This window comes from Corythoichthys intestinalis, chromosome 1 (genome assembly GCF_030265065.1).
Source record: "Corythoichthys intestinalis isolate RoL2023-P3 chromosome 1, ASM3026506v1, whole genome shotgun sequence".
Lineage (NCBI taxonomy): Eukaryota > Metazoa > Chordata > Actinopteri > Syngnathiformes > Syngnathidae > Corythoichthys > Corythoichthys intestinalis.
In genome coordinates this window covers 38,071,508-38,087,304 of record NC_080395.1, presented here as the reverse complement: position 1 = coordinate 38,087,304, position 15,797 = coordinate 38,071,508, and the positions used below count along the sequence as shown (strand labels likewise).

At 36.9% G+C, this 15,797-nt stretch overlaps 2 protein-coding genes across 24 annotated transcripts in view; one reads left to right on the top strand and one right to left on the bottom strand.

Annotated features, from left to right (window-relative positions):
* Positions 1–15,797, bottom strand: part of ppm1g (protein phosphatase, Mg2+/Mn2+ dependent, 1G) — a 46,997-nt gene that overhangs the window by 11,049 nt on the left and 20,151 nt on the right. For 3 of the 7 annotated variants that reach the window (XM_057818330.1, XM_057818396.1, XM_057818656.1), the window contains 5 exons: positions 9,583–9,719; positions 2,018–2,087; positions 1,794–1,879; positions 1,571–1,697; positions 1,360–1,471 (listed from right to left, as the gene is read on the bottom strand). In XM_057818330.1, the coding sequence (XP_057674313.1) occupies positions 1,360–1,471; positions 1,571–1,697; positions 1,794–1,879; positions 2,018–2,087; positions 9,583–9,719 (532 nt within the window). Of the gene's footprint in view, positions 1–1,359; positions 1,472–1,570; positions 1,698–1,793; positions 1,880–2,017; positions 2,088–9,582; positions 9,720–9,995; positions 10,125–10,551; positions 10,833–15,797 lie in introns of those variants that run through there. The other 4 variants (XM_057818737.1, XM_057818571.1, XM_057818479.1 and 1 more) reach the window with 4 other exon arrangements.
* fam120b (family with sequence similarity 120 member B) overlaps positions 10,558–15,797 on the top strand; it is a 145,805-nt gene continuing 140,565 nt past the window's right edge. For 8 of the 17 annotated variants that reach the window (XR_009060879.1, XR_009060916.1, XR_009060883.1 and 5 more), the window contains exons 1-9: positions 10,558–10,732; positions 11,253–11,351; positions 11,415–11,521; positions 12,750–12,810; positions 12,883–12,933; positions 13,130–13,198; positions 13,310–13,423; positions 13,507–13,577; positions 13,712–13,930. The gene's annotated coding sequence lies outside the window, so the exon portion shown is untranslated. Of the gene's footprint in view, positions 10,733–11,145; positions 11,180–11,252; positions 11,352–11,414; positions 11,522–11,926; positions 12,144–12,749; positions 12,811–12,882; positions 12,934–13,129; positions 13,240–13,309; positions 13,424–13,506; positions 13,578–13,711; positions 13,931–15,797 lie in introns of those variants that run through there. The other 9 variants (XR_009060904.1, XR_009060873.1, XR_009060899.1 and 6 more) reach the window with 9 other exon arrangements.

Below are 15,797 nucleotides of genomic sequence, written 5' to 3'. Positions count from 1 at the left end.
TGCCAGGCAAACACTCGGTTGCCTTGACATTTTTCCGAGTAAGGCCAACGACGTCATGCACCAAGAGAGACAATAGCTAATTAATATGCTCACTCGCCACCCTGTGGTCTGGGGTGTGAATTTCAACCTGTCAAAATGACGGATGGACTTCAATTTTTTCCGTCACCGTTTTAAAAAACCGGTCAACGACGGAAAATATTCGGTTAACGCGACCCCTGCATACAGTATATCCTGTATATACATAATATGATAAAAATATACAGTACTGTGCAATAGTTTTAGGCAGGTGTCCTGCCTAAAACTTTTGCACAGCACTGTATGTATATATATATGTATGTATGCATATATTAGGGGTGTCAAACGATTAAAATTTTTAATCGAGTTAATTACAGCTTAAAAATTAATTAATCGTAATTCATCGCAATTCAAACCATCTATAAAATATGCGATATTTTTCTGTAAATTATTGTTGGAATGGAAAGATAAGACACAAGATGGATATATACATTCAACATACAGTACATAAGTACTGTATTTGTTTATTATAACAAATCATAAGATAGCATTACCATTATTAACATTCTGTTAAAGCGATCCATGGGTAGAAAGACTTGTAGTTCTTAAAAGATAAATGTTAGTACAAGTTATAGAAATTTTACATTAAAACCCCTCTTAATGTTTTCGTTTGAATAAAATTTGTAAAATTTTCAATCAAAAAATAAACTATTAGCCCGCCATTGTTGATGTCAATAATTACTTACACAATGCTCATGGGTGCTGAAGCCTATAAAATCAGTTGCACCCAAGCGCCAGCAGAGGGCGATAAAACTCCGAAAAACACAACAAGTACACATTTCACTTTGCTGTCATTTTAATCTGTTTGAGCGGGGCATTTGTGCGTTAATTGCGTCAAATATTTTAACGTAATTTTAAAAATTAATTACCGCCCGTTAACGCGATAATTTTGACAGCCCTAGTATATATATATGAAAGTGGCCAAATATGAACACTTTTTTCCACTACTGCCTCTGTCACCGAAATGCACAGGTGTAGTCAGGAGATTGATCATTGCCAACAACCTCTCAATATATCCCTCTTTTGTAGTAACTTGCATCTTCCTCGTAGGTCACGGCAGTATACTGTCACCATGGTCAGAATTACTTCAACATGAATTATTTCCTGGTGGTGTGGAACCTCATAATACAGCTGCGGAATAACTTTGCTATTGAGTCCAATTGTTAGTGGTTCCTCCATCTCCTCTACAAATGTCAAAAAGGTGTATTTAAAGCTCTAAAAGAAATATAAATTGCGCCGATGGTAATAAATTAAATATTGCAAAGACAAAGACGTCAAGCTGACCTGCTAGCAACAGATTGCTTGCTATTGTTCTTATTCTGTCCGTATCGCACTAGCAGCTCTTCGATGGTCATAGTGGCCTCCTCGTGGAGTAAAGCTGCCTCTTCTGTGTCCACTGCGTAGAGAGCAAAAAAGACAATTTTCTCATTAGCAGGCTAGAAAATAAAAAACAGCGAACTGACTAACGCCTAACAGGACCACAGTCTGCACTCACCGTCATCCTCATCTGCCACTTTAGTGGGTGGCTCCTCGATCGGACGCCCAGAGATCTGCACCAGTTCCTTAATGACATCCTCTGTTGTAATTCTGCAGTCGATGGCCAAGAAGGCATCTTCCAATGCCTGGCAAGAACGCACAAAAACAAAAAAAAGTCCGTTAGTGAATTCAAGTCAAGAGCCTTGTTGTGAAATAGTGTCATTTTTGGAAACATGCATAACCTTCTGTAGTTTGCCGTCTTTGTAGGTCTTCTGTTCTTTGATGATATCAGGAAGGTACTTTGAACAGTAAAGAGCCACCTCCTCTCCTAAAACAGAAGAGCAGGTCATAAAATATCAGAGCGGGGAATAGAAGTAGGACAAAAGTAAACCAACTCCATACAACATTGGATAATAACATTGTGGCGTATAGCTGGACTGAGTGTCCAAGCACACACAGCACATACCTCCATGTCCATCATACACAGAAAACATGGCAGTCTCCTCATCAAACTCTGGGATACAATTGTGAGCATCCTGTTACACACAAATAAACAAAAAACATTAAATGACTATAGTGCAAAAGCATATTGGTAATCGGGAGAACATAAAACTCTTTAAATAATATTCACTAATCGCTAGAATTTCGTCGCAACCGATGATTATTGACGAAAATTAGCTTTCTATCTCCTTCATTTTACCAGGTCAGTGGGGTAAAAAAAAATATAAAAAGCTGCATTGAATAGAAAAAAGATAATACATGTTACCCTTTGCAGTGCTGGGTGGAGTCATTATGAATGAAATTTTGGAAAGTACCAGCAATGAACTATTGGATATACCTAGTAAACTTATCTAGTAAAGTTAGTGGAAAGTACCATAAATGAACTATTGGATATACCTAGTAAACTTATCTAGTAAAGTTATTGGAAAGTACCAGCAATGAACTATTGGATATACCTAGTAAACTTATCTAGTAAAGTTATCACCCATTTAAATAATAAAAGGTGATATATTTTTTTAATGACATCCAAGTAGCTCCATCCATACGGACAGTGTTATTATTATCATTATTATATTATTATTATTATTGTATATATAATAGGGGTGTGCCATCTTAGGCACCCCACGATTCGATTCGATTACGATTCAGGACGCCACGATTCGATTTTTAATCGATTATCGCGATATCGTCTATGATCGCGGTTATCGCGGTTATCACGATTATCGATGCATCGTGCAGCACTGATTACTAAAGCAGCCAAGCAAATTTATGTCCATTATTTATTTAAAATATCCTTATGATTCAACAGGAAAGATGGAATAATGCCCATACAACAAAAAGCTGCCCTTAAGCTGCTTTTTTATTTATTTCGTTTTACAAGAAAGTGCAAAATGCTTAACTATTTTAAAGGGAGTACTCATTTCTCTCAACAATGCAATGAAATTTACACTGGTGGAATGAATTCGACATTTTCTGGACACAAACAAAGTGTCTTTAGAAATAAGACTTCTTTTAACCAATATACTTTGTTTTCACAGTGTTACCTCTTGGAGTAACAGGTGGAAATCTCAACTGGTCTTGACACTGCTACACTCACACTCATTACAGCGCGCGCACTTTCTTCTCTTTCTATTTCGCATGTTTGTAGTGTTACCACTGTACTTTATCATGGTTTTACAAGTTCTGCATATGAAATACACGTTAGCGAATTAGCTCATTAGCTTAGCGCTCGGCGCTAACTATTAACATCTCAAAAACAACAACAATAAAGGCTAAACAGTACAAGAGGGTTCTTGTACTCACCTCTTATAGATGCACACGGGTCTTAGCAACACACTCAGGATATTTTTTTTAATTGAAATGCCTTAAAACTACAGCTGGTCATCTGAAAGGCAAGGAGCAACGAGCAAAGAACTATCTCTCTTCCCCTCTCGCTCTAAAAATGCGCACAAAAGCGCGACCGGCTTCTGGTCCTGCCTGCCATATACACAAATTTATTTTCCAGTCTTTTAAAAAGGAGTAAATCTATCTTCCAGTAACTGGGAGCATCCATCATAACGTTGTGTGTGCGTCCGTTAACGGTGTCCGGGCCGCAGACGTGTCTTGAATTTCGTTTCGCTACGAGCGTTGTTAGGAGTGAAAATAATCGTTTTTTAACCTTTATGAATCGTAATCGAATCGTCACGTGTCGAATCGCGATGCATGTAATAATCGATTTTTTGGAACTCCTCTAATATATAACACCCAACACAGTTTTGGTCCAAAACCAAACTTGAAACGTCTTGGTCTTATCCGTACTGGCCGGTCCCAGGATTTTTTGTCAAGACCAGCACTGATCCGCTTTTCTATAACTGCATTAATTTTGACAAAAATAAGTATTTGATAAAAACCAATGACCTTCGATTCATATTACTAGCCCACCTACAACCTTTATTAAAACCTGCATCCTTCATAGAGTTGTGACTGTGGGCATTTTAGTAAAAGACACATTATTATGACCCCCTTCCCAAAATGCTGCAGTCATGTTACATAAATTCAAACAAGAGCTTTATGGTTCTATTTTTAAATAATTATAACATTTAGCAATACTTTAGCAGGTAAAAAAAAAAAAAAATCCAGGTTAGAAATGTTAATATGCTGTGATTTGGAAGATACGTATACACTATTTTTGGCTGTCAAATGCGACTGAAATGAAAATTAAACAAGAATAATAGTATTCATTGAATTATAAATGAGCTGGCGTTTTGTCCGAAAACATAATTGATTCAGCGTTGTTCCAATATGATTAATGATCAAAATTGCGTTTAGTTTTTTTTTTTTTTTTTAAGTATTTCAACGTTGAAACAACTTTAATTGAGGGTGCAAAAGTGACGTTGATTCGACGATATAAGACCGACAGTGGAATGTTGATCCAACATCTTTTCAACGTCGGTCTGCTATCTGGGTAGGCTACTAGTTTAATATGCTCAGATTAGTTTAAATAGTTAAAGTGGGTTTCAAAATTATGTGGTCACAATCCACGATGCTAAAATGCTTTGAATTTTTTTGGTTTTATGAATAGGGGTCTTGGAGAGCTTTAAGATTTTGGTTTAGGGGCCCTGGTCCCCAATCTGATTTGTTCCACCACTGTGTGTATACACACACACAATTTTATATAATTATATTATTAATAATAAAAAAGATAGATACATACAGTGGGGAGAACAAGTATTTGATACATTGCCAATGGGTTTTCCCATTGTGAGTGTATCAAATACTTGTTCTCCCCTTTGTACATACATACTACTGAAACAAACTTTGCAGAACAAAGTTGGGGAAAAACATCAAGGAAATCACAACTAAGATATCTTAATTTGTCACATTGGATGACCAACTTTTTAATATATATATATATATATATATATATATATATATATATATATATATATATCGTATTGGCCCGAATATAAGACTGTTTTTTGCATTGAAAGAACACTGAAAAAGAGGGGGTCGTCTTATATTAGCGGTCTAGACATTATACCCATTGTGGGTTTTCCCACTGCCAATGGGTTTTCCCATTGTGAGTGTATCAAATACTTGTTCTCCCCACTGTACATACATACTACTAGGGCTGCAGCTATCGAATATTTTAGTAATCGAGTAATCGACTGAAAATTCTATCGATTAATCGAGTAATCGGATAAAACAAATATATTTTTAGGTGAAGAGCAATTATAAATATACATGAGAAAACAAGACATTTCATCTAATCTTGAACCATTTTCAGTCAATCAATGTCTTCATTTTCGATGTATATTGTTGAAAACAGCCAACAATTGCATCTCAGATGTAACTAGAATTTTAAAAAAAGACTTAATTCACTGCTTTCACTCAAAAAACTTTTAGATCTTATTAAAAAAAATCTTACCTAAAAATGCCGTTACGCTTGATAACACACATCACTTAAAAGTTAGGATTTTTTTCCCACGTGTTTCAATTGAATTTCTCTTTGTGTCAAGCCATTTTTAAGTTCTAGTTAAGTTTTAAGTTAGTCTAAACTGTAAGTCCTGATAGGATTTTGAGTTTTTGCAGTGTTCAAAATAAATGTATGATACAGGCTGTACTGGAGCAAATTAGGGACCAGTGCTACTTGGTGTTTTATCCAGCAATGACTACTGAGCTAAAATTGATAGTTAGCATGATTAAGTTTTTATTTTACACCCTCATCACTCCACAATGCTATGTTATGTTAAAGCCTGTATGTAAGACACGTTAGCCACGCATCGACAGTGGTCATAATTAATTGAAACCTAGCCCTCCGCAGGGCTAACGTTACGTGAGCTAGTAGCGACAGTAACGTTAATCTTATTTATTAGCGCTTAGCGCTCTTTATTAGCGCTTAGTGCTCTACTGCTTTAAGATGGCGGCTGTTTACTAACGCTGCCCAGACGCGGCCGAGTCTGTCATTGCGCATCTAGTTTAACATATATGTGATCTCTATGAGACTTAACAGACGCTACTTGTACCAACGTAGCATCGTGTGGGCTAGTATTTAGCAACGTCGGCGTCGTTTGTGGCGGCTGTCGGCTGCAGTAAGTTTTTTTAATTTTTTCCTTCTTCCTCTCCGCACGTGACAGCGCGTTGTCCCGCATTAAAAGTACTCCAAGCAAAACGTGATGCTTAGAGCTGTCAAAATAAACGATTACTCAAGGTGAAAAAAAATACTCGGATCAGTTTTTAAACTCGAGTTACTCGAGTTGCTCGAGTACTCGTTTCAGCTCTACATACTACTGAAACAAACTTTGCAGAACAAAGTTGGGGAGAAACATCAAGGAAATCACAACTAAGATATCTTAATTTGTCACATTGGATGACCAACTTTTTAACATATATATATATATATATCGTATTGGCCCGAATATAAGACTGTTTTTTGCATTGAAATAACACTGAAAAAGAAGGGGGTCGTCTTATATTTGCGGTCTAGACATTATACCCATTCACGACGCTAGATGGCGCCAGATATCATTGAAGCGATGTTCTGTCATGACAGATCTCAGCTACTCTCCCCATTCACGACGCTAGATGGCGCCAGATATCATTGAAGCGGTGTTCTGTCATGACAGAGCTCTGCTACTCTTTTTAGTTTAACCAGTTTGCATTATTACATTGCAATGTGTTTCCTTATTCAGTTTTGTTTCAAGACTACAGTTACATTTAGACTTCACTTTGATGGTTAATGCAGTTATTGCAATTTTGTTGTTTTATCACAATAGATTGGTTGATTTACATTTCAAAAACCAGAAGCCATTCATTTACGAATGTGATTGCACTTTAGTTTACATATTTAAATGTTCATATATTAAGATTTGAATGAGGCAAAATAACATGCTTTTTCTCTGAAATATATTGTTATAATCATTTGTTTCGGATGTACTGTAATTATTTTCTGTATAAAAATTAACTTGGCGTTCAAAAAGTTTTTTCATACTTGAGTCTTGAAAAAGAGGGGGTCGTCTTATAATCAGGGCCGTCTTCTATTCGGGCCAATACGGTATATATTAGAGGTGTGCAAAATTTCCGATTCTTAGATTATTCGCGATTCGGCCGTGGAAGATTTGACAATGATTCACAAGCATCCAAATTCTGATTATTGAAATATGCCAAGTAAAGCGGAAGTACAACACACTCAGCGCGCCGCGCGGCCTTGGGGACAATGTGGAACGGAGCGAGAGTAGCTAAACATCATGCTTCTCATTACCCGGCTCCTCGGGAAATGCCAATGCTCAACTCACGGCTCTAGCTCAACTCATGCCACGAGATTAAAAAAAACACAACAACATACCTGACTGCTGCCGAAAAGCTGCTACAAATTACATCCACATAATGTTACGGTAGATATCATTTATATAGGACTAGATGCAATATAGATTCGGTAGCGTTAGCAGCACATCTACAAAAAGCTAGATGCGGACGTAGTAAACGGCCGCCATCTTAAAGCAGTACACTTCCCTGCAAGGCTGTTGTAGCGAACCTTCCAAGCAAACCTAATGAACTTTTAATCTAAAATACTCCTAAATCGGAAAATATTGACTTGAATCTATCTTTAAAATAGTTTTAAAACTTTCACATGTCGAAAGTAGACAAAAGGGAAATTAAGGAATAATGGCAGCAATTTTAACAACTTTAACGGTTGATTCACAACATTAAATTAATTGAATGTAGTTTAAAGCTGCTGATATAGAATGGGGACTGGAGTTTTTTATTTACTGTTATTTTTGTATATATTTTTACTGCTATATGTTTACTTGATACTGAAATAGTAGTTTGGTTTAGCCTGAGAGTATTTTTGAACAATTTTGGAACTAAAGTACAAAACATTAAAAAAAAAAAAAAAGGAGGGGGGTGCATCAATAATCGTTTTATAATCGAATCAGAGCCTCTGAATTGTAATCGTAATCGAATCGTTAGGTGCCCAAAGATTCCCAGCTCTAGTATATATATATATATATATATATATATATATATATATATATATATATATGGCGAAAAACACAGACAAGACTGAAAAAGCAGTTTCTGCTCTTGCACTCCTCTTTAAAATAAACTGCTGTATCTTAAGCCAAAACAACTGTTGTGTTTGATAGAAAAATATGTCTATATGCTGCCATAGCAGATTCATGGCGCATTAAGCCCCCGAACTAATTTGAATTTGTCCGTTTTACCCTGAAAACCCCTGTTTACAGACGTAGCGCAACCGCTTTTGTTTCAACCCAGCCATAAAATGAAGGTAATTAATTATATTTATTATTCAAAATGTCTGTCGTTTTTAGCTTAGAATCATTGAGATCTCATATTTTGTTTGAAAAAAAAAAAAACGACTTTAAAAATGATTTACTCACATATTTTAAACTTTTAAACAAATTATGTCACAATGAAAAAAATGGCGTCTGTAATAAAGTCACGGATATCTACCTCATAACTATCGCTTAATTGTATTTTTTTTTTGTTACTGTTGCATTTTCTCCGATATGTTAGATGATAAATAATCGATCCAAAAAAAAAAAAAAAATAGTAAAAAAAAAAAAAAAAAAAAAAAAGTTTAAAAGGGTAATGAAAAAGAAAATCTCGACCACTCCTTGATGTCTGCGATTTCTGCATCCGACCCTTGTTATATTACCATGTTTCACCCATAAAATCCCCAAAAAATCCAACTGTGTCCATTCACAGCTGTGTCTTGACACTCAGTGATACATGCTAACATGGAGTTTTTGGATCGAAACAAGGTAAGTACGCAATAATATCTCCTTAAAATCATTGCGTCTGTAATTCTGCTCTCACGTGCTCTCACCTCCAGATAGGGTTTTGCTGTTTTGCTAAAAAAACAAAAAAAAATGTCCTCCTGTTCAAAATTTTTCTTCCCCCAGAAAATTGAGATTTTAAACTTTCCAATGATGTATCACACATGCATATCGGACAATTTTGAAAGTTGGCTAAATTGGGGGTCTCAGAGCGGAACTTGAAGTCACCTGAGTGTTTTCCGCCATATAGATATATATGTGCGTTTATTTAGGTAAAACAAAAAAGTAATTTTATGTAACTTTGTTTTATGCCACACGACTGTTTTGCAAAGAAAAGGGGAATTTTAATCTTTTGCCCTCCTTGATACATTTCCGAGGCATTGCATCTGCACTCAGTGTCGGCACATCTCAAAATCAGGTGACTGACTTGGACTCGCATGCAAAAATATATGATCGAGACGTCACTCTCTACCTAACCTTTGCACCGGAAGTGCTATTAAATTGCCGTGCATACGGTCCATTGATTATCGGCTTCAAAACTTTGCATGTTAGTTATTTCTTGTTGCAGCGCACCGCTCTCTGCAAATTTATTTTCCTAATAGTCAAATAAATACTTTAATAATAATTAAAAAAAAAAAAAAAAAAAAAAAAGTTGGGGGGGAAAACAAAAATTACCTGAGCTAATCTAGAATTGAAATCGAAAACTCAATTGTGGCGCTGTGGCCAAGGTTGCCTTTCATTGGGCGCTCACCTCCATGGAAACTCGCCAGCCCTGCATAGCAGAGAAGCCGTAGCTCATGGTGCTGTTGCCGCCATCACAAGAGGTCTTGGTCGTGTTCGGTTGCGACAGATAAGCCCCCATGCTTGCCGGTTTCTCTGGCTTCACACCTAGAGAGAGGATGGCACGCAATGAACATTTCATCCAACTTTATAGGTACAACTCAGCGAATTAACTCATGCCCGTTTTACGGTTGTTAGCTAGCTAGCGTTAGCAACACAACAACAAAAAGTGGATGCTCATCGGCTAGCCGACAAGAGCCGGCTAAACTTGCACGGCGCAATATTTGTCCCCCCGTCATACAAATAGCAACACGCAGTAAGCACGATAGAACTGATGATGACATTACAATCACGCATATAATTCTCGCAACGAAATGAGCTTACACACGGATTCAGGAGAGGGAGATTCACATAGGAAAGGCTACACGTGTGAAAGCGAAAAGCCGCTATTGAAGAGACTAACCGAGGAAAAGAGCACGGACGGTGTAGGAAGTGACACCGCGCATGTCCCATTTTCCGGCACACGGGGAGGGGGGCGTATTTGATGTTACGTCATACGTGAGGCTTTTTCCCCAGTACGCCACCAGGAGGCAGCGGACTGAAAGTGACCAAAAGGTAAATCATTTTTCTTTTACACTCCCCCCCCACAGGAAGACGTAAAGGTTTCGTCTCGTGTATAAAATTATTTAAGTACACATCTGTATACCATTTTGTACGTTTTAATATTAAAGAGAAAAAAGTAATATAGATCAACTTACAATAAAGCGCATTAATTTGCCTGAATTAAAAAACAACAAAAAGTCACATCCAAACTGTAAAAATATACTCAAGGTACATTTTTGACCATTTGATATTGAAAAATGAAATTTAATAAAATCAATAAATGATAATACATTCAAATTGATTAGCAACATTGACTCATGAGGACAATATGCCTTACTTCGAGAGGAGTCTGGCTGCAGCCCGCCTCTCTCAGTACCCTGCGCCGCTCTTCTCAGTACCCATCCCGCAGACAGGAAATGACGCAACACCGCAGCTCTCAGTCCCCTCAGACCGGAAATGTCGTCAACCCTTGCGACGAAAACAAGTTACGTTATTTCACCTCTCGCGAAAAAAACACGGTAAGTGGCCGCACTGAAAAAAAGTTTTTAAAAGCGTATGCATGTTTAAAAATGTTAAATAGTTAAACAACACTTGCGGTGAAAATATGAAGTGTTTATTCTGAGTTGAAAAGACCCTACTTATATCTAGTATTCTTAATGCAATTTAAATAATGTCTTCCTTTACTAACTGCATGCGACTTTGCTCTACCTATATTGTTTAATACGTACTGATGAATTCAGCAGCGAATTAGCTAATGCTGCTAATGCTTTTTACATTTTTTTTTCACAATGAACAGTCTTCTTTGTGTAGTTTTCATTATATTGCACTCTTATTTTTCATTATGTACATGCCTGCAATTCGCAGCTCGCTGTTTTTGTTGTTGTATGGTATTGTTGTTTTGCCTTCATTTGTTTTGTCTGGTCCTTTGTAGTTTGAATGTTGTCACATGATCCAAATAGGACAAGGTTGTAATTTTTTCTTGATATTGTTACTCTGCTTAGCTATATATTTTTTCATTATTTTGTTTTTTTTTACTAGCTGCAAGATCACCACCCCATTGGGAAGAAACTAAATCACGACCCCCAAATGGTAGTCTTCCCATGCAGATACAGGGATGTCACACAGATCCAAATGGAAGTAAGTAGCATAAATAGTAATGTACTTTAGATTTTGGACTGTGCTGAACACTTTTTTCGATAGACATCGAACACTGTAAAACCCACTGTGCAGACAGGACCAATGGTGACAATATAAGACCATGCCGAGTTTCATGGACGGTTCAAACTCATCCTGCCCAGGAACGGCTGGTATGTTTTTATGTCTGAGACAAATGTTGTGCTCAGTGGAAATCTGGATAGGCTTATTATTCCTTATATTAGTTAACAATTGGACATAATTGATTATTTACTCTTTGTTTATTTAACCAATCAACATTCTCATTAGCTTATGCAAATCTTGAATATAAAGAGGCCAGAAATGGTGTTGATTGTCTAAAAAAAGAAAGTTTGATTGACACGTGCTGACTTTTGGAACGTTGGCCTGAACAATGAAATGGAATCAACTGTGAATTTTGAGGATTTAGTTTCTCTAAAGAACATAATGTCACCTGTACAATTAAGTAAAATGTAACTTTTTGTGTTTGTTTTTTTGCAGATATGAAATGCATATTTATAACTTGTCTAACAAGTAGCTCATTCAAAGGTATAAAAAAGTGTTTTTTGGCGTGTGTAGGGTATTATTTTAACTATGTAGCCTACAGAATGCTTGTATGGGCTCATGTAGGTGTCTGCGTACGTTTGTATTTATATAACATATGTCCGTGTGTATAGATTATGTATTTTTCAGGGAAGGACCATATTTGTGGCTGACCCCTATGTTGTTGCAACATAGTGAAAGCCTACAGGATGTGACCCACACATGCATTTGCCTGTAAGGCTGATTAGTAACAACTACAACTTGGAGCATTGGTTCATTTTCAAAGAACAGTCAAATCATAACAAATTAAATGATCCAAATTCCAATTATTTGTGGGAAGAAAAACAGATCCAATCTTGAGATCAGAGAACTATTGTTATCTCTAATGAAATTCAGTAACCATTCATATTGGCATGGCGTTTCCATGATGATCCAGAATAGCCTTGTTTGGTTTTGAAGGTATGTTCCAGTCGATCCTTTTATGTTGCCCCTTCAATTAAAGCAGAATTGCACTCCAGATGATTAATCCAATCATTTGAAGCAAAATTCTAAAATGCCACTCTAAAATTGCGAATGTTTTGTTTCAAGGGCGTTGGCCCGGTCTCAACATTGGTAGGGACGAATATAATGCAAATAAGGTTGCTCAAAAGTTGGTGGGGACAACTTTAGCATCCTGAAAAGTTGGTCGTGTTATGTCCCTACCGTCCCTATGCAAACCTACGCCCTTGTTTTGTTTGCATGAATCATTTAAACCTGACTGGTTGGTGTTCTTATGCATGGAAACACGTTTGTAATTGTTTAACTACTGTATTTAATATAAACCTATATTTTCAATTGCAGAAAACGTTGACAGTCAATCAACAGGGGGACATGGAAAGAGAGGATTGGAAGTGAAATAGAGGTATTTGTAAAAGTGTGTATATTCATTGATTCAAAACTTGAAGGAAGTGACTCTGTTAAATTCTTACGTTAGGGTTTTTCGGGACAGCCATAGGGGAAGGACTGTGGCATCTTCATGTTGATGGTGAGTTTAACTGTCCAATTTTGTCCTCTGTTATATTTGTATTCATTTATCCATTTGTAGTATGCTCTTTGCACTGTTCTGGATGCTCTCTTTGAGTTTAACCATTGTAAAATGAAGTTCACCGAATCATTCAAATTGGGCTACAAAATATCCTTGTCGTTATTCTTTATTTACACTTGTTTTTAATTTTTGATAGACTGATATGCCAACTCTGAGGAAGTGGTGGTGTATATTGCTAGCGGACAATTTCAAACTTGGGTGCATGGTATAAGTCTTTGAAACTGTTGATATGGCATTCATAGGAAAGTAGGTGCACAATACCTTAATTCTTTGTTGGAAAATGTCGAATACTTATTTTTGTATTTTTTCAACTTAGGTGAGCCACAGGAAAGAGTTTGCCCATTGGACAGATAAGGCAAAAGCATTACTGCAGGGTGAAGTGCCACCAGTCTATCAGCTACAGAAGTGAAATTTGAATATGATTGCTGAGGTCAGCTTTTAAAGACTTTTTAGTGTCCATTACTCTGACGCACTTTTGAACATGTCCCCCTTTATTCACTGATTTATTTTTAGGAAGAGGTGCAACCACAGCTCCTTCAAGTTAGTGGTGGCCCACTCCAAAAAGATATGACGGGAAAAAAATGGTAAGATTGTTTATATACCTAGTTTAATGCAATGCCTGAAAAGAAAAATCAAGTATAAAATTAACAAAGCATCATTTTTATTTTACTTATGTAATATTCAAATAGCTCTTTTCTTTCTCTTTTCCAATGAACAGTTTTGGTAAAAGGACTGTGCAAGACTGCACAAAAGCCTCGGACAGGGCTGTGGGGGGGGGGGTTTAATGCAGTAATGCAGTAGGAGTTCCCAAGCATCCTGCAGATGGAAGAGGATGAGCACGAACTACAATGTCTTGGAGCCATTCAAGTTCTGTTTCAACCATCTGGAAGATGGATTTACCTTTTTTGAGGAGATTGTTGACCAAAGAAAATATCTGGTATTCTCTCAATAATAATAAAAAAATAATAAAACTAAAAAAATAAAGTTTACCACATTAGAACTGGTTGTATTGAGTTCATTTTTCTACACTTATAAATTAGTTGTTTTTTTTCTTTTATCCCAGATGTTAGTTGTAGGTAGTTTTAATTACCTGTGATGAAGGCGGGAGTGCTTGCCGAAAAATGTCAGGTAATTAAAACAACCTACAACTATTGTCTGGGATAAAAGAAAAAAACAACTAACACATGACAACTATTTTGTCATTTCTGTTTGAAATAAAGGTGCCTTTCCTGGAGCAGAAAGTTTAATATAGTTTCTGAATTAGTTAATTAGGATCTTCACTCACATGAATGAATTTAAGTAGCAAAATGAAAGACAAAATTGGTTTGGTTGCAACATGGAGAGAATATTACGTTTTTGATACATTAAATTGTAATGAAGCTATATTAATGTGTCCGTTCATAAAAATGTAAGGATGACAGCAATTTCTAATAATTCTCAATTGGAGTATATTTTACAATTGACAAACTAAAGTACACACTGTGATAGGTCACATGCGATCTTTCAGTCACCAATTAAACCTTTATTACAGTAGTGTGTATTTTAATTTTGATGTACTGTAACCATGTTTTTCATTTTGGTAAAATCACCAGGCTTTAACAAACTGACCGCGCTTAAAGAGTTAATCTCCCGATTTCACCAAATCAATTTAAGGAGCATGGAAATAAATTATTATTTAAATAATAATGAGTGATGCTGAAACCGAAAATAAAAGACGTGCGAAAAGAAAAGTAAACTAGTATTTACGTTCGAATGGACGCTAACTATTACGATAAAACCGGAAGCTCGGAGCTCGAGCGCTGTTTCATGTTGTCATTTCCGGTCTGAGAGCTGCGATATTGCGTCACTTCCTGTCTGCGTGAGACGAGCGGCGCAGGGTACTGAGAGAGGCGGGCTGCAGCCAGACTCTCTTGGGAGAGCTTACTTCTGCCCATAGGCGTTGCGTCCCATTAGGCAAATCAGGCAATTGCATAGGGCCCCCAGCCAGCAGGGGCCCACAGAGGGTCAACAGATTTAGCACACACAGCTTTACTGCACTGTCGCAGCGACAAGTGCGACAGTGCCAGTGAAAGCCCTTTCTGAGTTCCCTGAAGGGGCCCCTTCACTCGCTCTATCTATCTACCACATTTTTTGCAAGGACATTTGTGTCTTTATTATTCAATCAAAAAATAAGTTGCTTCAAACAAAAAAATATATATTTTTAAAAGAAAAATCACTTCAATCAAAAATTTAAACAAATTCAGTCGTAGAAAAAAGATTTGAATGTGAAAAAATATTTGAGACTCAGAAATTCTCATTTGAACACTTTATTTTTCATTCAAAATGTTTTCTTTGATTGAAGTAATCCTTTTTGTTTGTTTTTGAGCCATATTAAGGGTAGGACATTTGTGTCAAAATCATTCAATCACAATAAAAGTTCCTTTAATCAAAAAACAAAGGTTTGTTTGCTTTCAACTGGTGTCGTCTGCAGAGGTGCAGTTGGTTCCACATCTGCTACTGGACCGGTAGTTGTTACCACTCGTTCAGGTAGGACCGATGTGCATGGACTTCCTGGACACGCTCCACCATCATTTTCTATGGCAATGGCTGGCTCCACCACCAGGCAACAGCAACACTCCTGACAATGGTTTTCTATATCAAGAGTCATGCCAGGCCAAAAACACTTCTCCCGAATGAGCTGAGTGGTACGCTCAATGCCCTGGTGCCCTTTATCATCATGAAGACTGGTTAAGACTTCCTGCTTTAGACATTGTGGCAATAAGAGCTGAAGGGTCTCTTTACAGTCTCCGGGCAACCGGATGCTG